Source organism: Pempheris klunzingeri, chromosome 12 (genome assembly GCF_042242105.1).
Source record: "Pempheris klunzingeri isolate RE-2024b chromosome 12, fPemKlu1.hap1, whole genome shotgun sequence".
Lineage (NCBI taxonomy): Eukaryota > Metazoa > Chordata > Actinopteri > Acropomatiformes > Pempheridae > Pempheris > Pempheris klunzingeri.
In genome coordinates this window covers 22,633,358-22,661,232 of record NC_092023.1, presented here as the reverse complement: position 1 = coordinate 22,661,232, position 27,875 = coordinate 22,633,358, and the positions used below count along the sequence as shown (strand labels likewise).

The 27,875-nt window shown below is 43.5% G+C and overlaps 1 protein-coding gene across 1 annotated transcript in view; it reads left to right on the top strand.

Annotated features, from left to right (window-relative positions):
* The window catches only part of LOC139210911 (cGMP-dependent protein kinase 2), a 38,889-nt gene that overhangs the window by 2,817 nt on the left and 8,197 nt on the right, over positions 1–27,875 (top strand). Inside the window, exons 2-13 of the mRNA XM_070841115.1 lie at positions 1,846–2,211; positions 6,321–6,487; positions 8,650–8,763; positions 9,104–9,209; positions 14,755–14,818; positions 14,948–15,025; positions 15,845–15,939; positions 16,323–16,391; positions 17,420–17,518; positions 17,723–17,870; positions 19,901–20,037; positions 22,618–22,707. Of these exons, the coding sequence (XP_070697216.1) occupies positions 1,846–2,211; positions 6,321–6,487; positions 8,650–8,763; positions 9,104–9,209; positions 14,755–14,818; positions 14,948–15,025; positions 15,845–15,939; positions 16,323–16,391; positions 17,420–17,518; positions 17,723–17,870; positions 19,901–20,037; positions 22,618–22,707 (1,533 nt within the window). The remainder of the gene's footprint in view (positions 1–1,845; positions 2,212–6,320; positions 6,488–8,649; positions 8,764–9,103; positions 9,210–14,754; positions 14,819–14,947; positions 15,026–15,844; positions 15,940–16,322; positions 16,392–17,419; positions 17,519–17,722; positions 17,871–19,900; positions 20,038–22,617; positions 22,708–27,875) is intronic.

Genomic DNA, 27,875 nt, shown 5'->3' with positions numbered 1-27,875 from the left:
ATTTTCTGTGCCAGACCGGTGACGGACCGCTCATAAAGCATCCGGAGGGAAGGAGGGTTCCTGACCCCCATGATCTTCATGGCAGTCCGCACCAGACCGGTAATTTGTGACCTCGACTGCACAGTCAGGTTGCCGTACCAGGCTGCAATGCCGTATCTGATGATACTTTCCAATGCAGCCCGGTAGAACAACAGCATGATCCTCTGCTCCACTCCATAGACCCTAAGTCTATGTAGGAAGTAAAGACGCTGTTGGAGTTTGGAGCAGAGACTTCCAACAGGTACCCTCCAGCTGAGTGTGTTGTCAATGTGGACCCCCAGATACCTGTATGAACCCACCTGACTGATGTGTTTGTTTTTAATGATGACTGGCCCGTGGTCACCAACAGTCTTTGGATCAAATATCATCTCCTCTGTCTTCCCCACATTGAGCACAAGATGATTTTGGTCACACCGCTGGACAAATTCCTCTATTTCTGAGAAATAGTCCAGTGGGCTACCGTCAGCGTGCTGACGATAGCTGTGTCATCAGAGAACTTAATAATAAAGTTCTCTGGGTGTGTTGTAACACAATCATTTGTGTACAATGTGAAGAGGACCGGGGACACAGCCCTGTGGGGCGCCTGTACTTATCAATCTGGGTTCCGAGAGGGAGCTGTTGACCCTGACTTGCTGTGTGCGCTGTGTCAGGAAGGAGTGATACCACCTCAGGATGTAAGGGTTCACGTTCATCTCTTTCAGTTTTCCCAAAAGCAGGTGCGGCTGCATTGTGTTGAACGCTGAGCTAAAGTCAATGAACAACACACGTGCATAAGCTTTGGGGTCATCGAGGTGTTTACTGACCAGATGTGTCATGCTGTTGATAGCGTCATCAGTGCCGCGACCCTGTTTGTAGGCAAACTGAAAGGAGTCTAAGTGTGCATCCACACCGCTATGAGCTCCTCTGCACAGGATTTGAGCAGAAAGGCAGATATCCCATCCGGTCCTGAAGCCTTTTTTGTGCAGACAGACCTGAAAGCGGATTGGACATCATGGGGATGAATCACCAGCCTTGGGTCCTGCTCAGTCACTGAAATGGACCTCAGGACCTCCTCACATTCAGAGGAGAAGTCCTGGGTTTCGAATCTTAAATAAAAGTCATTCAGCTCCCTTGCCTTCTGAAGGTCATTTAGGGTGCTGAGACCTTTTTGAGCAGGAGTCATGTTGGTGATTTTCTTCATGGTGTCCCACATTTTTTTGGAATTGTTAGCAGCAAAGTGTTGTTCTATTGTCTCTTTGTGTTTCCTTTTTGCTTCTTTAAGCATGTGATTCAGTTCCTTTTGAACCAGTTTGAGTTGGGCTCTGTCCTGGTTCTTGAATGCTCTTTTTTTTACGGTTAATACAGTCTTTAACCTCCTTAGTAATGTACGGTTTGTTGTTGGGGTAAACAGTTATTTCCTTTGTTGGTATAATATTGTCCACACAGAATTGGATATAGTTACAGTCTCAGCAGCAGTGTCCACATCCAGCCCATGAAAGGTATTCCACTCTGTGCAGAGAAAACATCCTTTAAGGGTGTGGTGATAGGTCAAATATCCTGGGTTTCTTTGCTCATCCAACTTTTGGCACATTCCACATACAGTATGTATTCTTGTTTAAATTACACCAAGTTTAAGTAGGTGTTACAAGAGTAAAGAGTTTTGAGAGTCATGTTTCAGTCTGAACTTCCCCGATAATTTACTGACTGACGTGGTCAAGCTCAACATTTCTTGTTAGATGCTTTCCACACTTGTCATGAAGACTGAGGTTGTGTACAGCAATGTGGCTTTGTGAGGCGCTCAGTGACTGAACCAATGCCCATCCTTAGGTTGCGGATTACCCACCTAGAGGCAGAGCTGGTGCGTCGGGAGCAAGAGTTTCAAGCCCAGGGGCTTCAATTGCAGCATCTTCAGAGGGAGCTGGAGGCCAAGATCTCTCAGATTGACAAGCTCCAGGATGCTATTGGCTACAACAACAGCCTGGGCCACTCTCCACAGGCCCTGTGCGACCACAGCCACCACCTCTTCAGCGTCATCAACCAGGGCCCCTGCCGCTTCCACAGGGTGGCTGTGGAGGTTCACCGCAGGCTCAAAGCAAAAGAGGGCGTCTCTGCCGAACCCACCTCAGACAACTTCTATGGAGGATTGAGAGCAGCACACACCTCCATTGCAAAGGCTGTGCGCAAGGACTCACAGTAAGTTAAAGGGACACGACACACACAGAGTCTGTGCTGCAAATGAGAAACATGGCAGCTGCGACGGACCGTACTGGTGACGACTTTTCTCACTGCGGCTCACTCACACGTGATTGTATCAAGCCCACAGTGGGGGGGGGTTGTTTGTACACTTTACGCAGAATTATTACAGGATTATGAGGTGGTAAGTCACAACTCATGATTACAAGCTAAGTCCTATAACTTCTTTGTCTCTGGTGAATGCACAAGGCTGATGTGTTGTTTGACATCTTGCAGTATACACTACTCACAAAAAGTTAGGGATATTCGACTTTCAGATGAAATATATGGAAAATGGAAAAAGTTAATGCTACTGTGATATTATATCATGAAAGAAGGGCATTTTAGTAGTAGCATGCAATGGTAGTTTCTTCATTTTAAACAATTTATTGAAAGAAAATCTACCAACAGTGGTAGGTATACCACAACAAAACATTTTCAGTGTCTCAATAAATTGGGATGTGGCCAAAGGACGTCCACTCCTCTCCTTTCTGTGACTCTTCCAGTCTCTGTATCACTGTTCCAACCTCCTGATGACACTCTGTGACCCTCTAAGCTCAGTGAACACCTCCGTCTGAGGACTTCCTGTTTGAAGCCTCCAGTGTTGAGGTGCTGCTGATCAACTGTTAGGTGTCGTCTTGGTCTCATGATGTCAGAATGTGAACAGCAGGATGAGGAGGACTGTTTAAATACCAATTCTAACTGAAGCAGGAAATGTATTGGTGGATTCATGGATCAAACCTGTTGTGAATGTTGCTGTTAAGCTTCTTGTTAGAGAACAGCAGCTGGTGCAAAAAGTACTGAAACACTGAACAGTTGGACATGTGCATTCAAAGGTTTAGAGAAGGTCACATTAAGTTCACCTGGAAAGGTTAGAATGCATTTTAGGTTCAACCCGAAATTTCACCTGAAAGCCGAATATCCCTAACTTTTTGTGAGTAGTATATATTCGTGCAGGTGCCAGTGATGCCGTGTCGTTTGTCTCTGACTGCCCCAAACTGTAAACTAAATGTTGGTTCCTGACACCCCATGTCTGGTGGTTGGAATCAGTGTTTGCCAGGAATCTCGTAAAATACATAATGCAAATCTAAAATATGCGTGTTTTAGACTACATAGGGAAAAAAATCATGCCAGTATGGCCCAGTATGGCCCAGTATGGCCCAGTATGGCCCAGTATGGGATGTGCAGCTAAGCAGAAGTTAAATTAGTGTAATTACTGGAGGGAAGAAGTTGTTTGTTTACGTCGAATGGTGAATATCATTGCCTCGCATTCTGAATGAAAGAGCACAAACAGGAAGTAAACCGTGCTGATTGAATTCAGACACAAATCTCTGTAAGACGGAGATATGTTTACTACAGAAACAAACAATGTATTATATCAGTGGAAATCAACAAATCCTTCAATTGCTGTCTAGTTTCAATTAAACAGTTTGATTAATTGTGATCAGCCCAAACAGAATATCACTGGCAGGAGAATGAGAGAGTTCTGGCCAGCTTTTGTAATATCCCCCACATCTGAAAGGATACATTAGCATGGTAGGATAATAGAAAGACGTGGAGGGAAACAAAAGGCCACGGGATCTAAATGCAGGGTCTGGGTCATTATGGGCTTCATTATGAGCTTCAATTACACACAACCTATGCTGCCTCACTTGTCTGCTACTCTCAAACCTATTCAGCACCCTCCCTTTCACTGAATGCACTAGCACATCATTTGTGTGATATGGTAATCAGGGACACGCACAAACACATGCTCAGGGAAATCATTTGAATAAATTAAAACTGTACCCAAAATTGTAAGACTATTGGTGTAGCGATCACATCTGCTAAAAAACCCAACGGTGTTAATGCAGCACTGATGTGATCACATTTATTATTATTTCTTATGGCCATCTAATTCAGTGTACCATGAGGCTGACAGCTGGGTTACGGCTCGAACCTGCAAACGAACAGGAGCACGTAGTTTTACACCAAACATCTCTTGCCTCACTTTTTAAAATGCTATTTAACAAACAGTAAGAACTGATGGCTTCCTGTCCCATCTTACCTTATTTGGTGTAAACTAATGTTTATGGATGTGGGTGTTCAGGCAGTGATGATGCCTAGAGGATGTTGTGACAAATATTACATGAATAACATGCCAGCTTTTGAAAAATCAAACTTGGCATAACTGATTCCTTTTCCTCATAATTGCATGAATCTTCTAGGACAAACGTGTGATCTTTAAAAAGGTGCACATGGCGATGGTGTAAGAACTAAATATATATTCTCTTCTCTCTGTAAGAGCAAGCCACATGTACAGTTTACAGTAATAAGAGTAGCAGCTTCACCATCAAAGCTTCATATTCATAGGCTGAATAATGGTCTGGCTCTCTGACTGATGGTTCACTGCTTGTTTTAATGAACACATAGTTGCACATTGCAAACACTTGAACATACCTGAACACACCGTAAGAGCTGGTGAAAGACATAAAATAGACATCTTAATTACACATATATCCTTGAAATGTCTCCCAGTACAATTGTTTAACTTAACAGTCTGTGTATTAGAGAGCTTAATGTGTAGTATAGTAATACTAATACATTTATTTATACTTTAGCTGATAAGATTTAAACTTATTGGAAAAGCAGCCTTAATGTACATGAAGTACTGTTTCTTCTGAGCTGTTCGCTCATATGAAATCAACCGTAATAACTATAAATAACATATTTTCCAAGGCAAGAGCGTTTCCCTTGAACAAACTTTCATAATTCAATGCTAATGAAGAACATGGGGATATGTTAGCTTAGTTCACACACACGTCATATACAGCATCACAGAGTAACTAAAATACGCACAATATAAAATAAAAGTGACAACCCTTGTGCCCTCATCAGCCAGGTGCTAAGTGATACCGAACATTAACCTACACAGGAAATTGTAGAAATGCTCTGATACCCAAACATGTCGTTTTCAACTGATTCAGATGGTTTTTAAGCATCAGCCAAGGTCCTTGAACAAAATGTCACTGGCTTCAGTTATCCATCACGGCCTTAGAGCAAATACTCCCCTGAGTCTCCAGCTGCTGACATCAGGCGGCTTAAAACGGCGATATTCATGAAAGAGGTGTGTGCATCTGAAACTTCTTCTGTAGATCCTGACACTACCTGCTTGCTTTTGGACTTAGAGACTAACAAAGTGTCTTTCTTGCCATTCACACTGCTTTCATTGCATGTGGCTACACATTGCACCTACCACAGCTCTTGTTTTGATTGGGGTGATGTGAATTTCTCTTTCTACTTTTGGCCCTCTCTTTTCTTTTGATTGTGTCCATCCCGGCTGTGTGTTCCCCTTTAGTTATTCCCGATGTGGTTTGTTGTTTGAGCTGCTCTGAGTGTCTGGCCATATCCATGGTCACTGTGACAGTGTTTTATCTGCGATGCCATTAACTATTCTGCTCCTGCTTCTCTCTCCATCCTCACCTCCAAAATCTAAAAATCCAATCCAATCCAAAGGAGATAACTATCTGTGGAGCAAACCACTAGGCTTTATTTGCCAGCAGCATACAGAATCACAATAACTTACGTACAGCTAAACTGAATATCTCTCTTATCACTCTTTTCTGGGCTCAGCTCGTGGGTTTGGAGGGCGTGGAAGGTATCTCGGGGCTGTCTCGCAGCCTCCCCCTCTCGTCCTTTTCCAACTCAATCAATCAGATTTTGCCATGATTTCTTTGAAAGCCTCTCACGCTGCTGCTGTCAGTTGCCATTTCAACGTCAGAACGATGCGCACCATCCTCCACCTGAGACACCTCCAGTTCTCATCACATCCAGCGCCCAGTATCTAGACTCCATCTAGACTGGGACGTTCCTGGTAAACTCATAGTATCCTTACCCCCTTCAAATAATGATGTCACTGTGGGGTATTATAGCCACAGACTCCTCGCATTTCTTCAACTGTCCTGTTGTGCATTATATCAAATAATTCCATTCATGTCCTGTTCTGGGGAAACATTGTTGGCCGATATAAATACAATCGATTTAACTTGATATCGTCTCTGTTTGTTTCTGCTTCTTCTTTCCATCCCTAGCACCAAGAAGCTCATCAATGATGCCATTATGAACAATGACTTTCTGAAGAAGCTGGAGCCACAGCACATGAGGGAGATGGTGGATTGTATGTGTGAGAAGATTTATACGGAGGGACAGCAGGTCATCCAGGAGGGGGAACCTGGAAACTACCTCTACGTACTGGCAGGTCAGCTCAGAAGAATGTGTTTAGCTCTGATTCTTGTCGACCATTTGAAATTACTTTGTGAATTTATACATTTTACAACACCAGTTGGTATAGAAACTAAGTTTAGGAAAAGCCCGAAGGCCAGCCATAGGGGCGGCTGTGGCTCAGAGGTAGAGTGGGCCGTCCATCAATTGGAGGGCAGGCAGTTCGATCCCTGACTCCTCTAAGTCAAAGTGTCCTTGTGTGAAAGAACAGTCTCCTCCAACTTTGATTCCTCCTGAATGAATGATGTGTGAATGAGGATGTGATGGAAAAGCGCTTTGAGTTTACCATTTACCATCGAGGGTCATTCAAATTCAACACAAATTGCGATTTATAGAGGTCTTCATCACATTATTATGTCAAGTGTTTCCAATGTGATAGTGTTGTGGGAGGGAACCCCCAACCCCCAGGTTCTCCTTCCAGGTTCAAAGTTTTTCAAAGTGTCAAAAACCAAAGAGTCAGTCTTCCAAACAGGCACTAGGAGACTTCAGAGTTCAGCGCAGTAGAGGTTTACTGTCGACAACAAGCCTGAGACCTGAACAAGATCAAATCCTGAACAGTTCTGACACACAGTGCAAGGTTCACTTCTTCTATAGCCCAAAATCAGCAGAGTGATCTCATCAGCTAAGCTAAGCTGAGTATTCACTCCAGTTTACACCATTAGATTCTGGTTTCTTCTTACTGTATTTTTTAAAGCAATATATTTAAAACAGAGTATAAAATGTCATATTTGGTTACCTGTTCCATCACCTTTGTTATTTGATCAACACTCCTGTTATACTAAACCATTGTGTTACAACTCTTTATCAATTCATACTACATCTTAATCAACATTTAACCAAAACATTATATTTACATTATGTGATATCTCAATATTTGATACCACAGTAGCTCCACCAAAAAGCTGGTACAGTCACTTTGAGTTTCTCCCTGAGGAAAAAATGATTTATAAGTGTCTGTTGGGCCTATCTGAGTCCAGAAAACTGGAGTCAGACTTTGTAAATATGTTTTCTGAACCAGTGAATTATGCCACACACTCTCTGAAAGATGCCTGGGAGAAGGAACTGGCTACACAGATTGGGGATGATGTTTGGATAAAGGGCTTCAGCAGGACCTGATCTTGTGATGTGAAGGGTTCATTATTCTGAAACTAAATTGCACTGAATCTTTCCTACCATTTCCTCTCTGTAGGTGATGGGTGTAAATCTGCAGAAGACTCTCTGACCTTTTCTTTCACGCCCAAAACTGTATCATTTTTGGTGATACATATTCATGTGGTTCTCTGACATGTTCTGTGTCGCTGTGTGTTTAATCCTGATCCAGAGATGACTCTATTAGGGGTTTCTTTTTCCCTACTAAGCCACAGTGTCTTTGTGTAAAGCACTATTATGTATTGAATGTTGCCATACACGTCTCTTTCCATGCTCAATGATTAGTTAGCATATGTTAGCATATTTACTGGAGTTTATATGACAAAACCGCTTCAAGTAAGGACCATACCGTCTATGGTATGGATGGGAAATGTAATTCTCTAATTTGCATACTACATATGACATCGCCAGATAGAACTAATTTTGATACAAGCTAAATACCAAAGCTGTCTGGCCAAAAAGTGTGCAGGTGCTCCTCTAAGTTTAAATTTGGAGGTACAGCTGCTCCGCCTGCTCCATTGCTCAGGAGCCTATGGTAACTAGAAAGACAAGTACAACTTAAGGCTCTGGAGGTGAAATGCTGTGCCTTAGTTTAAGTGCTCAGTGGTAGATTTGCATATGGTGAAGGTTTGATACGACATGATAGAGAATCTTCTATATTTTGTGCTTGTGCCAAGACAAGCGTTGTGCTAGTAATGCAGCAGTGTCATTCATAAATATAATACAATACAATATAATACATTCATTATGTAATAATTTTTTTTTTATAATTTAGTTTGTTTCTGTTTTCTTGTGTGTCTCTGTTTTCTGCAATGTGGCATGGAAATACCCAATAAAAATGATATTTAAAAAAATATGTCACATTACGACTACTTGGACCACTTTTACTTGTCTTGTAAAGGCAAAGATCTTCCAAAATATACACTCATTCAACAAAGATGAAGATGATCAAATAAGTGTGAACTGTGTGTTGTATGTTCCTCACTACAGAGGGCTTGCTTGAGGTTATCCAGAATGGGAAGCTGCTGGGGGAGATGCATTCAGGCACAGCATTTGGAGAATTGGCCATTCTGTACAACTGTAAGAGAACAGCCACTGTTAAAGGTGAGTGACAGCAATGTAATATTTTGTTTAAGCATGGATTGTGCCTTTGGAATAATCGCTGTTTAACTATAACAAACTTAAATTACTATTCTAAATTAGATTGTACAATTTAAAAATGATGTATATAAATGACTCTACTCTGAACAATAATTTGTGGACTATCTGATATGCACTTTTTACAAAAACTTCAATTGTCTTGTTAAACATTGAGCTCATGCAGTTAAAGTCTCCGGATATTCTTCTAATAGGCTGAGCCCTCCATTCATGAGGAACTGTAACATCCACAGTGATGATAAAGCATTGGGTTTAATGAGTTATTAATGGTTCCACTCTCATCCAGCTGTGTCCCAGTCTCACATCTGGGAACTGGACCGCCAGACGTTCCAGACCATCATGATGCAGAACACAAAGGCCAGACATGAGGAGTACTTCAGCTTTCTGCGCAGGTACAAAAATGACTGATGGGGCCTGTGTGTCTTCTCTCAACTACAAACAAAGTAGGACCAGGCTCTGAACACAGCTTGATATAACTCTTTTAGCTGTAAGACTTGTACTAGTATACTAGCGTATTACAAGGAGATACAAAATGCCCAGTGGGGAAAGCAAGAGTGTAGCCAGTGTGTAGCAAAAATGTAGTTTCAAGTTTCAAGTTTTAGATCTGGCAGTACCTGTTGTGTTCAGTCAGATAGGGTCTTGAAAATGCAGTTACAGGCAGGTTTGAGTTTTATACCTGAACAGACAGCATATGCTGTGTAAAATGTAAATAAAAACAGAATGCAATGATTTGTAAATCTCATAAACCCATATTTTATTCACAATAGAACATAGACAACATATCAGAAGATGAAAGTGAGACATTTTACCATTTCATGAAAAACATTTGCTCAAAAAAGTTGGGAAGGGGGCAACAAAAGGCTGGAACAGTAAGTGGTACTAATAAAAACAGCTGGAGAAGCATTTTGCAACTAATGAGGTTAACTGACAACAGGTCAATAACATGACTGGGTATAAAAGGAGCATTTTAGAGAGGCAGAGTCTTTCAGAAGAAAAGATGGGCAAAGGTTTACCAGTCTGAGAAAAAAAACGTGTCTAGAAATTGTGGAACAATTTCAGAAAAATGTTCCTCAATGTAAAATTGAGAAGACTTTGAAAGTCCCACCATCTACAATACATAATATAATGAAGGTCAATATTGGATGCTCATGATCTTCGGGCCCTTCCGGCACTTCATTGAAAACAGGCATGATTCTGTACTGGAAATCACTGCATCAAATCACTGTCTGTGAACACAGTTCGCTGTGTCATCCATAAATACAAGTTAAAGCTGTATCATGCAAAGAGGAAGCCAGATGTGAACACGATCCAGAAACGCCGTCGTCTTCTCTGGGCCAAAGCTCATTTAAAATGGACTGAGGCAAAATGGAAAACGGTTCTGTGGTCAGATGAATCAAAATTTTTTATTCTTTTTGGAAACCATGGATGCTGTGTCCTGTGGACTAAAGAGGAGAGGGACCATCCAGCTTGTTATAAGTGCACAGTTCAAAAGCCTGCATCTCTGATGGTATGGGGGTGCATTAGTGCCCATGGCGTGGGCAGCTTACACATCTGGAGAGGCAGTGTATATAGAGGTTTTAGAACAAAATATGCTCCCATCCAGACAACATCTCTTTCAGGGAAGGCCTTGCATATTTCAGCAAGACAGTGCCAAACCACATACTGCATCCATCACAACATTTTCTTAGTTTTGTCCTATTTTGAATAAAATGTGGGTTTATGAGATTTGCAAATCATTGCATCCTGTTTTTATTTTTTATTTTATTTACACAGTGTCCCAACTTTTTTGGAATTGGGGTTGTACTATTATTATTACAATATCAAAAAAATACTACTTGCTATATCAAAGTCAAAAATAATATGAGGGATGTGACAAGGATGCCCACTCTCCTTCCCTTTTCGCCATGTACATTTAACCTCTGCCTGCAACTATAACCGAGAACAACCATGTAAAAGAGCAGATCAGTACTGGGGCGCCAGAGGGTTAAGTGGTCGCTGAAGCAATAACTGTGGGAGGAGTTCAGGGGGCTATGGAGAAGGACTTTCGGGTGGCCTTAAGGAAGTTCTGGCAAACCGTTCAGCAGCTCAGGAAGGGAAAGCCGGGCTTGGCTGTGTTCAGCCGTGGAGGAGAACTGCTGACCTGGACTGGGGATGTTGTTGGGCGATGGAAAGAGCACTTTGAGGAACTCCTGAGCCCGATCAACACATCCTTTGTGGAGGTGGCAGAGTCTAAATACTCAGAGGAAGCCTCACCCATAGGAGAGGTCTCCAGGGTAGTTAAGAAGCTCCTCGGTATCAAGGCAGCAGGGGTGGATGAGAATCTCCCTGAGATGCTGAAGGCTCTGGACATTGCCGGGCTGTTGTGATTGACATGCCTCTACAATGTGGCGTGGAGGTTGTGGACAGTACCTGTGGATTGGCAGACTGGGGTGGTAGTCCCCATTTTCCAAAAAGGGGACTGGAGGATGTGCTGCAATTATCGGAGTATCACGCTGCTCAGCTTCCCCAGGGAAGTCTACTCCAGGGTTCTGGAAAGGAGGCTCCGTCTGATTGTTGAACCTCAGATTCAAGAGGAACAACGCGGATTCTACCCTGGTCGTGGAACAGTGGACCAGCTCTTTACCCTGGCAGGATTGGGAGTGGGAGTTCGCCCACCCAGTCTACATGTGTGTAGGCCTATCATCATGTCCTTCTGCAAATCTTATGGGGGATACTGGGTTTGTCGCAACAAGCCATCCGTCTGATGGCTTGTGAATAAAAACTGTCTTTCAACCTGGCCCTCACACTCCTGTATCTCCTGCCAGAGGGCAGAAGAGTGAAGAGCTCTGGGTGATGACCAAAAGCATGAGATTGTGGATACAAGAGACTGAAATGAGAGGGGTTTGGAGTAGAGCCGCTGTTCCTTCACATCGAAAGGAGTCAGTTGAGGTGGTTCAGGCATCTGGTCAGGAAGCCTCCCACTGGGAGGAGATCCCAGGGCAGACCCAGAACTCGCTGGGGATTACATATCTCATCTGGCCTGGAAACACCTAGGGAAAATCTACTTACACTCCTCAGTGACATCTGTTGGGACCTCACCACGTGGGAGAACAAAGAAAGGCCTACATGTAAATTCCAAAGCATGAAACAAAGAAACAGACGTCAAAACTCCATCAGACATTACAAACCTGCACTAAGTGAGAGGTTTGGTTTGGATTCAGATCCTGGGGTCTCACTGGAAGAAGCCCACCGGAGCTCAGGAAAGACCCCGTGATTCGGCCATGACATCACTAAGTCCACTGGGCCGCAAGTTGCTACAGGAGGTGTTCGCTGATCACATGTCTGCACTCTTAAAACCTAGGTAACAGTCGTCCCCACACTCACTGGACGAATAACCGACTGTTCTTGTTCTTATTTATGCTTTTCCTGCTTTTCATTTCTTTTTTGTGTCCCTCACCGGACATGTTTGGGATCTCGAGGAGACCGCAGAGCAACCTGCAGCCTCCCCCCAGTTTACCTGCAGAAAGGAGAGACAGTTCGCTGCTCTCTTTCACTCCCAGTCGACTATGCTGCCACACAAGGATCAGCACCCCCACAGCAGCATCATGGAGCCTCACCACTATCCAAGCTGGGCCAAACCCCGTCAGGCGCACCAGGGCACACACACACTAATCGCTCACAAAGCGATATAAAGTTAGAGGCTCTTGTCTGGGTCCTGTTTGTAAAGATTCTGTTGCTGCTAGTTTCCTTTTTACATATTGTCTGTGTTATCCCATGCAGTGGATTTTGTTGTGTTAACAACCAACGTGAAAAGCCATTAACTTAATTTAACCTAACTCAGGTAAAGGACCAGCGCCACGCCTGGTGAAACAGAGTTCACGGTTACTGTGTGTTTCTGTGGCGGTTCAGACCCTCTGTGTGCTTTCCTTTCGTCTTTCTTTCCTTACTAACCTACACGTGTACACCTACATGCACACACACTTCCACAAATCATTAAAGGTGCGGTTCGTGCCATAGACTGTTGCCTGTATCTTAGATTTATTAGTAATTCGTACCAATAGCTGCTTGTCGATTATTTCAGTAGTAGATGTTTACTAGATGAAGTATTATTGAGTGTGTTGAGTTAAATAAACTATTATACATTTAAAGAGCAGTTGTTTGTGATTATTGTGCACATGTGTTGTAGTAACAGCTGGTTGTGATAGTCATGCTCAGATTCACTTCTGTTGCCCCATTATTATCAATTTCTATAAATTGTATTGATATTAACAAGTGCCTTGTGTGTGTGTGTGTGTGTGTATATATGTGTATATGTATATATATATACAGGTGCTGGTCATATAATTAGAATATCATGAAAAAGTTGATTTATTTCAGTAATTCCATTCAAAAAGTGAAATTTGTATATTATATTCATTCATTACACACAGACTGATATATTTCAAGTGTTTATTTCTTTTAATTTTGATGATTATAACTGACAACTAATGAAAAACCCAAATTTAGTATCTCAGATACTTACTCAGATTAGAATATTACTTAAGACTGATACAAAAAAAAGATTTCTAGAAATGTTGGCCAACTGAAAGGTATGAACATGAAAAGTATGAGCATGTACAGCACTCAATACTTAGTTGGGGCTCCTTTGGCCTGAATTACTGCAGCAATGCGGCGTGGCATGGAGTCGATCAGTCTTTGGCACTGCTCAGGTGTTATGAGAGCCCAGGTTGCTCTGATAGTGGCCTTCAGCTCTTCTGCATTGTTCGGTCTGGCGTATCGCATTTTCCTCTTCACAATACCCCATAGATTTTCTATGGGATTAAGGTCAGGCGAGTTTGCTGGCCAATTAAGAACTGGTCCTTAAACCAGGTACTGGTAGCTTTGGCACTGTGTGCAGGTGCCAAGTCCTTTTGGAAAATGAAATCTGCATCTCCATAAAGTTGGTCAGCAGCAGGAAGCATGAAGTGCTCAAAAACTTCCTGGTAGACGGCTGCGTTGACCTTGGACCTAAGAAAACACAGTGGACCAACACCAGCAGATGACATGGCACCCCAAACCATCACTGACCAACTTTACACTCGACTTCAAGCAACGTGGATTCTGTGCCTCTCCTCTCTTCCTCCAGACTCTGGGACCTTGATTTCCAAAGGACATGCAAAATTTACTTTCATCAGAGAACATAACTTTGGACCACTCAGCAGCAGTCCAGTCCTTTTTGTCTTTAGCCCAGGCGAGACGCTTGTGACGCTGTCTCTTGTTCAAGAGTGGCTTGACACAAGGAATGCGACAGCTGAAACCCATGTCTTGCATATGTCTGTGCGTGGTGGTTCTTGAAGCACTGACTCCAGCTGCAGTCCACTCTTTGTGAATCTCCCCCACATTTTTGAATGGGTTTTGTTTCACAATCCTCTCCAGGGTGCGGTTAGCCCTATTGCTTGTACACTTTTTTCTACCACATCTTTTCCTTCCCTTCGCCTCTCTATTAATGTGCTTGGACACAGAGCTCTGTGAACAGCCAGCCTCTTTAGCAATGACCTTTTGTGTCTTGCCCTCCTTGTGCAAGGTGTCAATGGTCATCTTTTGGACACTGAAATAAATCAACTTTTTCACGATATTCTAATTATATGACCAGCACCTGTATATATATATATATAACAACAAATAACACACACACACACACACATACATATATATGTATACATATATATATATATAGTCCAACAACAAGGAAAATAGCAAAGAGAACTGCTATAACAGGTTGCCTTCAGCTTTGCAACCTCAAGATACAAAATAAAATTAGGAATAAATAAATCAATACTAGTTTATGTAGCAGGCACCAAATTGTGTTCATCAGCATTTCAACAGCCTATTAAATCTGACAAATTACCACATTATTTTGCAATTTCACTACTTAATCCCAGCTCCTATAACGAATGTGTGCATTTGTTTCTCTGTAAGTGTGTCTCTCCTGAGAGGATTGCCTGAGGAGAAACTAGCCAAGATTGTTGATTGTCTTGAAGTGGTGAGTATTTCCCACTTGACCGCATTTTTTTGCTTGTAGTCTTTATACAGCTCTGTTTATGTTTCTGACAGAATGGTTTTAGATTGTACCTAAGTTGACAAGAGAATGACTGACCCTCTTTCTTTTCAGGACTTTTTTGAAAAGGGGGAATATATTATTCGAGAGGGTGAAGAAGGGAACACCTTCTTTATTATTGCAAAAGGAGAGGTGAGATTTTTTTTTTTTTTTTTACTTACGTGACAATGCAGGAACACACATACAGTAAAACAAGACTTATTTCAGTTAATCTGTTGCCCCATACTGAGGGGGTCAGAGCACACAGCACACACAGTCAGTATCAGTCTTTTTACATGTTCTTCTCATTTTAAAAGTGCACTGTCATGTTAGATAATCATCAACAGTGTTCAAAGAACCAAATTATCAAATAAAAAAAGAAAAAGGGCGTAGACTTAATCACAAACTCCACCTTAAGGCCTGAGCCCTGAACCCTCAAGGACTTCTGTGACGTCACCTGGAAAGTGCTTGAGTGTGAGAGGCTGCGAGGGCATGAAATGGTATAAATAGGTAAACAAAAATAGATATCTTGTAAAACTTACACCCTATCCTAACAGCAAGCAAGCGTCAGCGACAAAATCAGTTTGCTTGCCTTATTTTCTGTTGGACTGTCCTAACTAGAGACGAGGTGCAAGGCTTGAGCTGGTCTCCAGCAGAGGCCAAGGTGAAACAAAAAAAAACAAAATCCCAGTCACTTCAATACAAACTGATTCTACTGAAACTACCTGTGGCCAGGAACTGTAGATGGATTCCATTGGTCTCAGCATGCTGGCATAATGGTGGCCACTGGGTCAAAACCAAATAGACACAAAACTTTCATACTGACTGACTTACACTCACACTTATACTCAACAGTGAAAGAATGATTCTCAATTTCATGTTTACAATGATAAAAAACAGTTGACAGCAATATAATACTTAAGTAAAACGGTGGTTGTTGCTGTGCCTCATACAAATGTCTTCTATCTGCAGGTCATAGTCACTCAGAGCACAGAGGGGTTTGCTGAACCTCAGGAAATTAAAACATTGGGAGTTGGAGACTACTTCGGAGAGAAAGCTCTCATCAGGTACAACAACAGCTTCCCAGACGGCTAAGGACACATGCCACAGGCTCACACATAACATTGGAATTGACTGATTTTTGTCTTTCTATGATAGATCTGATCACATTATATGCCTCAATAAGAATAATCTTAAAAGATCAGGTGACTGCACATAGACAAACACTTTACCAGCTGTTTACTTTCAGGTGGTCACGATGTAAAATAGAAAATGTGAAGTTGTAAAATAGTGTCACCCATAGTGGCTGTTATGCATTGAAAGAAATGCATAGGGAAGAAAATAGCTTTTAATAGCTGTGTAAAAGGAATAATGCCTTGTTCATCCAGCTGCAGAAACGATTGTGTGTACATCAGGGTTCATGTTTGACTGACCTTGAACTTGTTTACAGTGAGGACGTTCGCTCAGCCAACATCGTCTGTAGTGAGAACGACACACACTGCCTGGTGGTAGACAGAGAGTGAGTGGCTGGATGTTGTTTACATGGCATGCTGATATCTACATAAACTAGAGCTTTTAGTTAAATGCAATTTGGATACCTGATAATTGATGACAATGTAGAGAATGTTAATAAAAGTAAATGAAATATGTACAACTGCAACATCACGAACTGTTAGTTGTTGTTCCAGCTCTGCAAAACTGATACATGTTATCCTACTTAAAACGTATTATTCAGTAGTGTGGAGGCCCCTTAGTCACAGCTGTAATGAATCTGACCAGGAATTTGGTGTCACTTGTTTCCAACCTCTCTGACCATCTGGCAGCACTTAACAGGCATTGTTTGCCAAGCAACATCCCATGCCAGTTTGTGATCTCGGATCTGATTTGACAGTTTCAAATTACACTATCTTCCTGTAAATTATGCTAATTACCTGCATGGGTGTTCATATTTGTTTTATTAAATACCAAATGAGTCTAAACATACTTTTATCTGGATTAAAATAACTAAACAATTCCTGTAAGATCAGATTCTGTTCTATAACATCAAAGCATCAAAACAGCATGTCTGAAAAACTTCAGTTGCAGACGATTCATTAAACAAAAAATGTTGTTATGTATGTATGTTTTAACATCTATTATATTTCTGCAGGGCGAAGTTAGTTACTTTGTTCTTGTGTTTTGATCTGAGTCTTTGAGTGAAAGCCAGTGTCTAAGATATTGTAGGTGATCTGTGGAAGAGGTTGTAAATGAACAAAGTGGCTTAAACTATCACCCAGTTGGGCACTCAACCTTCCGTCGTTGGACTTCTTGCATCCTTGTGAGTCTCTGCAGATCTTAAAAACAGATAAATAGTAATTTAGCTCATCCATCAGTGTCCTCCTTGGGTTTTGGCAGGGCCTCTTAGGTGACCCAAAGATAATGAGAAACCAGGGGTATAGTCCCATCAAGTCACAGTATATTTTCATACTGCTCAAAGTTGACAGTGAATGCACTGCACAGACACTAATGCTCAAATGAAAGTTCATGTGTTTGCTCTCTCTTCTCCAGCAATTTCAACCAAATGGTGGGAACGTATGAGGAGCTTCAGGCTTACCTGAAGGAATACGTGGAGGAGCTTTCCAGGAGTGACGAGAGGAGAAACGCCCTGTAGGTTCATAGTGAAAGAAAGAGACAACAGTTGTATTCATGCTAATTATGATGATGGTGGTGACTTATCGCACGTCATATAGTCAGTGCTGCATTTCCAGTTTTAGTGGTGATGATTCATTTGAAGTTTAAATTGCAAATGAGTCAGTCTAGCCCTTAAAGCAAGAATGGCCAAATTTATGTCCTGTGTTATTGCTCTCTCAGACCCCATTCTCCTCAGACTGACTCTGCAGAGGCCCAGGAGCTGAGGAGGCTGAGGGAGAGGATTGCTCTCCTGCCTCCACACCAGCCTTTCCTGGAGCTCGAGGTCATAGCCACTCTGGGCATGGGAGGATTTGGACGAGTGGAGCTGGTGAGCTGCAGCAACACTGCAATAGCCCAACTACCACAACTAGTCATGACATGTTGGAGTTCACATAAAGCTGAAGGACTTGAGAGAGACAGATTTGAGTGTTGGTGTATTGGTGAGAAATTAAATAATTAGAAGTCAAAGTATCCTAACTTAGTCTCTAGTATGGGTTAATCTCTTAAAACATTGAATCCCAAACTTCCCATAATACAACTCAATTAGTAACCCTGATGACATCATCACGGTTATTCCTTCAGACTTTCAAATCTACTTCATGGAACAAGGACAAACATTCACATGACATGTAGCTTCTAAGCCATACTGGTAAATCATGAGAGAAGTTTGCCTCAGGGCTTTGTTGGGCCCCATGGTCAGGACTTCATGTTTCTTGTCTTTTGAACAAAAGGCTCCCTCTCTGAACTCAGTTTCCAAGAGTCCTTAAGTTTCATCCTGGACCCAGCTGGACCCACTGCCATTAGTCAATCTGTGGCACATGACCCCCAACTTCCTCATGTCAACAAAAGCAGAGTTCCTCCATTCTTCCTTCTCTTTTCTCTTCTCTCCTGGAGTTTCCGGAGGGTCCACCCTTGTAGCTGTTTCTCTCCTGGTCCCTGCTGGGGGTTCAGCTCCAGCCCTCCTCTCTAGCTCCAGTTTGGCCTGTACAAAGCAGACCACCGTTTTCATGGTAGCGACAAGAAGTCCTGTCTGAACCAAGTTTATTTAGCGCCAGCTAAGAAAGCAGCACACCAACGAACCTCTCTCTTTTCTCTCCAAGAACTGCTAACCAACTTTAACTACATAGCTTAATGTAACTGTACACATAGCTAATCAATGGTTTGACCCTGTGAATGTATTGATTTTGATTTGCTTTAATGTTCAGTGACTTTAATTGTTGTGATGTATTAGTTTACAGTGTAGCCACACCGTTAAGTTGGTTAGTTTTACCCTCACAGACACAGGGTCTTGCATGTAATCTCTTTCCTAACATGACACCTTTATGCCAGGTTGGCCTCCACTGAGACATAAAGCTAACAGCCACAGACATGCATCCTCAGCACATGGCCTGTGTCATTGTCTTCCTCTGATGCATACATCAGAGGGTCTGCGTGGCAGCAATTTGGTATGAAATAACCATTTTATTCTCCTGCCTTTTGTAGTCCTTCTGTCTCAGCATGCACACGGCTGAGCCGTCCCTTCCTTTGCAACCCAGTCTCACTGATGTAATAGTCACGAAATTGAAATTTAATCCATGAATTTGTGAATTTGCCCCAGAAATGGCACAACCCTAACAGGCTTTTTCCAGAAAGGCGCCTTTCATGTCCAAAAGTCAATATTAACTTATTATTTTAACTCAAACCAAGAACTTTTCCTAAACCTAACCAAACGACTGAAAACGTGAAAATGATTAAAAATAACTAACAGACTGAAAATAATAAAGTCTACAACTAAAAAAGCGGCGTTCTCCTGATTAAAGTCCTGGTCTGTTTTTGATGGAAGGCCTGTCTGTGTCAAGCAGCATAGTGCAGATGAGGTGGGCAGGAATTTAGACAAACAAATGGCAAAGAGAATGTAGTTAAATAAGAATATTGGCCTGTTTGCTCATGTCAGAAGCATTAGAATCAATTAATTAGAATCAAGAAATAATTACCAAATCTGAGCAAGTGAACTAATCAGCCAGGCGAAAAGTTCCGCTTCTGAAACGGCTCTGAAATGCTTCCGGTGGGATATGAGACCACACAGAGGATTGAGCAGGACTGCAGTTGGAACGCGACGCAGATGTGCCAGTAGGCAGAGAAAGACTTTCTACCAGAAAGCCCTGAAGGCAAACTTCTCCCATGTGTGAGAATCCTGAGATCCGCAAGGGCCATTACACTGCACTTTCTACACCAACTTCAATATTTAGCATTGTTTGCCAATTTTATTATCAATGTTTAACACATTCAGTCAAGGTTTAGTTGATATTGTCATGTAATTTGTAGCTGTTGTGTCCATTTCTAGTGTTCCTCAGTGAGCTCTTCTCTGCTGTTTCTCAGGTAAAACTGAAGGACGAGGACACCACGTTTGCTCTGAAGTGCATTAAGAAGAAGCACATTGTGGACACCAGACAGCAGGAACACATCTACTCTGAGAAAAACATCCTTCAGCAAACAAACTCAGTGTTTATCATCAGGTGTGGGCCACACACAACATTAAACATTCAGGTATCTTTGTTTCAAGGTTCAGGGTTCATTTATTTGTCATTCTACAACACTGGGTTACACAACAAAATGTATGTTGTAATCCTATTATGCTACATTGAGGGTTGAGGAGCCACACAGCCTGAGGAGAGACGCTGCTCTGTAGTCTGACAGTAAAACAGTGGTACAGGATGAAGAGGCTGTTGTGGATATGGTCTTTTGATATAATTTGGGCTCTGCGCTGGCACCTCACCTCACTGATATCACTGATGCTCAGTACCAAAGATGTACCGGGTGGTTTAATGACCTGCTGCAGAGCCCACCTGTCCTGAATTGTGCTTAACACGTGCCTTTTTTAAAAAGTTTTTAGTCAGGATGTGTTCTATTACTCCTCTGTAGAATTTGACAAGAACTTGGGAATTTTGTTTTCTTAGGTTTCCTTAAGAGGTACGGCCATTTCTGAGCTTTCTTAACCAGGGCGGAGATGTGACATAACCATGACAGGTTCTCTGTGATGCTGATTCCCCGGAACCTAAAGTTGTTCACCCGCTCCAACTTTAGCTCCATTGATGTAGACAGGGCAGTGCATCTTCACCTCCCTTTTTCCAAAATCATTTCTAAAATCTGCTATTTTCAAGGTTTTTGATGCTAGAGAACCAGTTTCTCAAAACACTTCATCAGAATGTGGGTGAGTGCCACAGGGCGGTAGTCATTTAGACTACACACTGCAGACTTTTTAATTACAGGGGCGACGGTGGCTGTCTTGTAGCAGATAGGAACGCTCTCCTCATCTGCAGATATGTGATGTCATTGCTAAAGTTAACTCCTCATGCTTGATATGGTTTTCCTAGGTGGTGACATCTCAGAGCATGTATGGTATATATGTGCTTTAGCATATATGCTTTAACTTCATCTATAAACAGATTTTTTTGGAACGGTTTAACCAATTTAATCAGCTGGTAGTAAGTAGGCAGGAGAAGCAGCAAAATGTGGTCTCAGAGACCACAGTTGGAGTGTCGGGGGGCTTTATAGATGCATGGAATGTTCGTGTAAACATGGTCAAGGGTATTTTTTCCTCCGGTGGGGGTGTGGACACGCTCTTGGAATTTAGCTAAAACAGTCCTGAGATCTGTTTGATTAAAATCACCAACTAAAATAAAAATGCCATCTGGTTGTCATGTAACTGCTGATGACCTCATACAGTTCCTATAGTGTATTTTCAGAATGTGCATCAGAATGAATGTAAACAGTAACAACCAAAGCACTGGTGAATTCTCTGAGCGGATGATTTGGTCAGAATGTTAACATTTAAAACTGTACAGCAGGGAGACATTGTCCGGCTGGGAGCTGTTGTGCAGTGATCCTTACAAGGTCTGTTGTGCTTAATCCCATCTCCGCACCTCCTTTTTTCTGATGTCGGTGAGTTTATTTCTGTCATAGGCAATATGTGATTGGTGGTTCAATCACCAGCTTCTCCAGTCCGCATGTTGAAGTGTCTTTGGGCAAGACACTGAACCCCAATTTGCTCCTAAAGCATAGGTTCAGTGTGTAACTGTGTGAGAGAGAATAATCTCCTCCAATTTAAATTCCTCCTGTATGAATGATGTATGAACGGCTAGATGCAGATGTAGTGTAAAAGCGCTTTGAGTGGTTGAAATGACTAGAAAAGCTCTATACAAGTACAGACAAGTACAGACCAAGAGAGCAAGGGGTTATTTCTAAAGCAAACAGACTATAAGATTATGCTACAATATGAAGTCGTTCATAATCTGAGCTAGTGGAAGCATGTAGATGGTAAATTAACCAACAGATCAGTCTTTCACAAACCTTTTGCATTTCTCAAGGAGAAGATAAAATGGGGGCTGTTCAGTGTGTTGATTACTCAGTGGAGTTGCTAAGGAACCTACTGGGAGAATGCTGCTGACCACTGCACTGAGATTTATCTGCACTATGGCTTTAAAGAACAAAGGCCTTGTACAAGAAGTCTGTTGACTGTCATTCAAAGAGAAAAGTTCAGCCAAAGTGCAATATTCATTCTCACATTTTTCCACAAACACTCCTCCTCCCTCTTAGTTTCTTTATTATCGGCTCAGGTGTTCATATGAGGCCTTAGTGTTAAATGAAATTTAAGAATTAATGTTCCAGTTTTCATGGGCTGAAAGTTCAGTGTGAGATATTTTAGTGCCTGCATCAAGTCTTTGTCCTTGAAGAGCTGCAGCATCAGCAATTGTAATCTTCTTTTAGCTGGTCCATTATGCACCAATAGGAGTGTGTCATTAGCATGACTATCTTTATGAATATCTTTATATACTTATCTATATTTTCAGTGCTGCATTACCAACACAAGACATCACTAACAATACATTACATGAATGCAGTTTCTATTCGACTTTTGCTACCAATGTGCAGTGTATTATCTGGCAATATCATTATTTATTTTCAAAGGTCCTAATTTTAGTTCAGTTTTTTGTAATTTAGTGTTTTATTTTATGCTTTGTTATTGTCAGTATACTATTATTTTTGTTTTTGATGTGACACAGTAATTAACATAGATGTCTCCACATCTATTTCAGGTTATTCCGAACATTTCGGGATGATAAGTTTGTCTACATGCTGCTGGAGGTGTGCCTTGGTGGAGAGCTGTGGACTGTGCTCCGGGACATGTGAGTGTAGGTCCATTTCATACATTCATAACTACAAATGGAATCACCCAGGAATTTATATTTAAAGAATAATTTAAGAACAGACTGGTTGAAACTTTCCACTCTGTTGTTGGGCAGCTGTGGCTCAGAGGTAGAGTGGGTCGTCCCTCAATCGGAAGGTCAGTTCGATATCCGGCTCCTATGAGTCAGCATGTCTCCTGAAGCACCTTCAGTGTGTAAAGGTGTGTGAAAGAACAGTCTCCTCCAACTTAGACTCCTCCTGAATGAATGATGCGTGAATGGGTGAATGAGGATGTGATGTAAAAGCGCTTCGAGTTGTCGAAATGACTAGAAAGGTGCTATACAAATACAGACCATTTAGCATTGTTGAATATTTTAAGCACTTTGAAAAGTCAGTCTTTGCAAGTCCCTAGCTCATCCATCCATCCATTATTTTCCGCTTATCTGGCGTCGTGTTGTGGTGGCAACAGGTCAAGCAGGGTACTCCAGACATCATCCCAAGCAACACTTTCCAGCTCCTCCCGGGGAAACCCGAGGCGTTCCCTGGCCAGATGAGATATATAATCCTTCCAGCAAGTTCTGGGTATGTCCCGGGGGCCTCCTCCTGGTGGTACATGCCCGGTAAACCTCCAGAGGGAGGTGCTCAGGAGGCATCCTGACCAGATGCCCGAACCACCTCAACTGGCTCATTTCAATGTGAAGGTGCAGCAGCTCTACTCCGAGCCCCTCCCGCATGTCCGAGCTCTTCACCCTCATCTGTTAGGCTTAGCCCACGCACCCTACGGAGGAAACTTTCGGCCGCTTAAGTTCGTGGTTTCATTTTTTCAATCATTACCCGGAGCTTATGACCATAGGTGAGGGTTGGAATGTAGATCGACTGGTAAATTGAGAGCGTTGCCTTCTGGCTCAGCTCCCTCTTCACCACAACGGGCCGGTACAGTGCCCTCTTGGGGCAGCAACTTCCTCCCAATCCGGAGGGGGCAATCCTCCGTTTTCCAGTAGAGAACCGGTAGAGGCCGCAGACTTAGAGGTGCTGACTCATCCCGACTGCTTCACACTTTGCTGCAAACTGCCCCAGCGCATGCTGAAGGTCACGGTCTGAGGAAGCAAACAGAACCACATTATCTGCAAAAAGCAGAGATGCAAGTCTGAGTTCTCCAAACCGAATGCTCTCCTCACCTCAGCTGCACCTTGAGACCCTGTCCATGAATATCACAAACAAGATCAGTGACAAAGGGCAGACTTGGCGGAGTCCAACACCCACAGAGAACGTGCTTTACTTTGTGCTGAGAATGCAGACACAGCTCTCACTTTGGGTATGCAGGGACTGGACTCCCTAAATTCCACCAGCACATCAAATGTGCCACCAGGGGAGCTAAGACGCTGGATAAAGCCTACTCCAACATCAAGCATGGATACAGGGCCACCCAGCTGCCCCACCTGGGCTCTTCTGATCACATGTCGCTGCTCCTGATTCCGGCATACAAACCAGTGAAGAAGCGAGCACCCCCCACAACACGAACTGTGAAATCTTGGCCTGACGGTGCCTCTCAGCAGCTGCAGGACTGCTTTGAAAGCACAGACTGGGACATTTTCTGCCACCAAGATCTGGAGGTGTTCACCTCAGCAGTACTCGGCTACATCCAACACTGTGTTAACACCGTCACAGTGGACAGGCACATCCGGGTGTTTCCTAACCAAAAACCCTGGATGAACAAGGAGGTCAAGGAACTGCTGAGGGAGAGAAACAGCGCTTTCAATCTCCGGGGACGCCTCACTGGCGGAGGAGCTTAACCACTTCTTCGCCCATTTTGAGGCTGAGCCACCAGCAGGACCCACACTGCAGCTGACATCCCTCCACAGCCAGACCTTCACTGTGCAGGTACAGGAAGTGAGGAGAACCCTGAGGGCAGTGAACCCCCGAAAAGCTGCTGGACCTGACGGTGTGAGGGGGAGGGTGCTGAAGGACTGCGCTGACCAGCTAGCTGGGGTTTTCACCAGCATCTTCAATCAGTCCCTCACCCAGTGCTCCATCCCACCCTGCTTAAAGTCCTCCACCATCATCCCTCAGCCAAAAAAGAACAGCATCAGCAGCCTCAACAACTACCGGCCAGTGGCACTCACCCCCATCATTATGAAGTGCTTCGAGAAACTGGTTCGGAGTCACATCACCTCACACCTGCCACCCACACTCGACCCCCACCAGTTTGCTTATAGAGCCAACCGGTCTACGGAGGACGCCATCGCCACCGCTCTGCACACCACGCTGACACACGTGGAACAGCGAGGGAGCTACGCAAGGCTGCTCTTCCTAGACTTCAGCTCGGCTTTTAACACCATCATTCCGAGCAGACTGGTGAGCAAGCTGGGGGACCTGGGTCTGTCCCAGCATCTGCTGTTGTATGATGGACTTCCTGACAGACCGCTCCCAGAGGGTGAGAGTAGGACCCCACCTGTCACCGGCTCCCCACAGGGCTGTGTGCTAAGCCCCCTGCTCTACACCCTCTACACCCACGACTGCACCCCCACCCACCCGAACAACACCATCATTAAGTTTGCGGATGATACCACGGTGGTGGGTCTCATCTCTGGAGGAGACAAGACCGCTTATAGGGTGGAGGTGGAGCGACTGTCAGTCTGGTGCACCACCAACAACCTCATCCTGAACACCTCCAAGTCGAAGGAACTGATTGTCGACTTCAGGAGGTGTAAACTGGACATACAGCCCATCATTTTAAAGGGGGACAGGGTGGAGATGATGCCAGATTTCAGGTTCCTGGGCACCTACATCGGTGAAGACTGTCTCATTATTCTGTCTCATTAGTTCTCCTGTTTTATAGGAATCTTGTCTTCTTATGGGTTCTAAGTCTGGAACTTGTAACAGATATGTGGGGCTTGTCTGGGATTGGCAACACCCATGGTTAAAGAATGTCGTTGATCCAGTGATCCCTGAACCTGTGGACCAGTGTGTGATACGTCATCAGAGCAAGGGGCTAATCCAGGGAATCCAAGGCGTCTGACAGGAACCCATTCACGACCATGCACGGGTGAAAGTTGATCGGCACAGTGTCGTCCACCCTGGCCAGCTTGCCCAAGTTTAATGTGCCTGCTAATTTCACCCCATTTGTGCTGCTGATCGAAGTCAACCATCCAGACCTGAGACTGAAGCAGCTAGACCTTGGCCATGGCCTTGCTGAGGTGCACTGCACAAGTCGACCCAGAGTGCAACCACACCTAACTTAGCATTACATTGGTTGGCTTTACAGTGCTAGGCAGTATCCATCCAACTGACAAGATAGTGGAAACAGACCAGACAGATAGCTTTGAGGTCAACACTCACCTGTTAACTTAAGCCTGGAAGCACTGTAAGGATCTTGCTCCTTGATTTCTCCAGTGCCTTCAACACAATACAGACAGCACTTCTGAGGGACAAGCTGGAGAACACCGGTGTGGACCATTGGCTCACATCCTGGAATCTGGGCTACCTCACCAACTGTCCACAGTATGTGAGGAGAAGGGGTTGTGTGTCAGACATAGTTGTCTGCAGTATGGGGGCCCACAGGGAATGATGCTGGCTCTGTTCCTTTTCACCCCCTACACTGCAGACTTCTCCTACAACTCGCAAACCAGCCACCTGCAAAAGTTTTCTGATGATTCTGACATTGTTGGTCTCATCACTGATGGAGATGACAGGGAGTACAGAGGACCACCTCTGGATCAATGCGGGGAAAACCAAAAAACTGCTGGTGGATTTCTGCAGACACACACACATGCCCCGCCTTGATACCAGTGAGCATCCAGGAAATAGACATCGAGATGGTGACATCTTGTTGTGTTGGGCCCTCACCATGTGGGGGAACAAAGAAAGGCCTACGTACACATTCCAAAGCCTGAAACAAAGAAACAGACGACAAAACTCCCTCGGACGTTACAAACTTAAACTAAGCAGTAGGTCTGGCCTGGATTCAAATCACAGGGTCTCATTGGAAGAAATTCACTGGACCCCTGGAAGATCCCCACAATGCGGTCATGATGTCAGCAAAGTTACAAAACCAGCGCGCACCTGAGCCACACAGCCTTTCCACTAAGACGCAAGTTGCTACAGGAGGTGTTCGCTGATCAGACGTTAACCCTTTAAACCTAGGTAACCACGGCTTCCCCTCATTCTTACCTGCAGAAGGGAGAGACAGTTCACTGTCCCCCCGAGAAAGAGAAGGATAACTTCTACGCCCTGCTCTCTTTCACTCCCAGTTGACTACCGCTGTTCCTACGCTGCCACCTGAGGATCAGCGCACCATTTACCCCGCCGACACAGCGGCATAATGGACAATCGCCACAAACTGATACGAAGTAAGAGGTCTTATGTCTGGGCAGAGACAGTTAGTACGTTAGTGTGTTGTTACTGTACGTTTGTGAACTATAAGCTAACTTTCCGGACCGTCCTGTTTGTAAAGATTCTGTTACTGCTAGCTTTCTTTTGTTCATGTATTGCCTGTGTTATCCCGCGCGGTATTTTATCAGTTAAAGGACCGGTGCCATGATCAGTGAAACAGAGTTTACCGGTCGTGTCGCTGAGTGATAAAATAGACGGTGCGTTTCTGCGACGGTTATGACCCTCTTTGCTTTGAGTGCCTTCTTTTCTTCTTTCTTTCCTTACTAACCTACACATGTACACCTACACACACTTCCACATAATAATTCAAGCCATTTTACGCTCTGGTGTTCCGCCTAGTGTTAGACTGGTAAATTTCAGTCTTGCGGGTTCGCTCAATCAATCAATCAATCTTTATTTATATAGCGCCAATTCATAACAGCGTTATCCCAAGACCAGGTCTAGACCAACAATTCAGGAATTCAAAATTAAGGATTCAAGAATTCCAACATGAGCAGCATCAGATATTATATTGAGCAACAGTGGAGGAAGAACTCCCCTTTAACGGGAAGAAACCTGGAACAGACCCAGGCTCAATATGGGCGGCTTCTGTCAGGGTCCATGTTGGGTGGAGGTTGGACAGAGAGAGAGAGAGAGAGAGAGAGTTCATCCGCCATCTTGACGTGAATGCGTCACTATCCTGCAGTCTCCTCCTCACCCCTCTCTCTCTCCCTCACACACACACACACACACACACACACACACACGCATGCTGTATGCTTGCCTGTATTCTTTT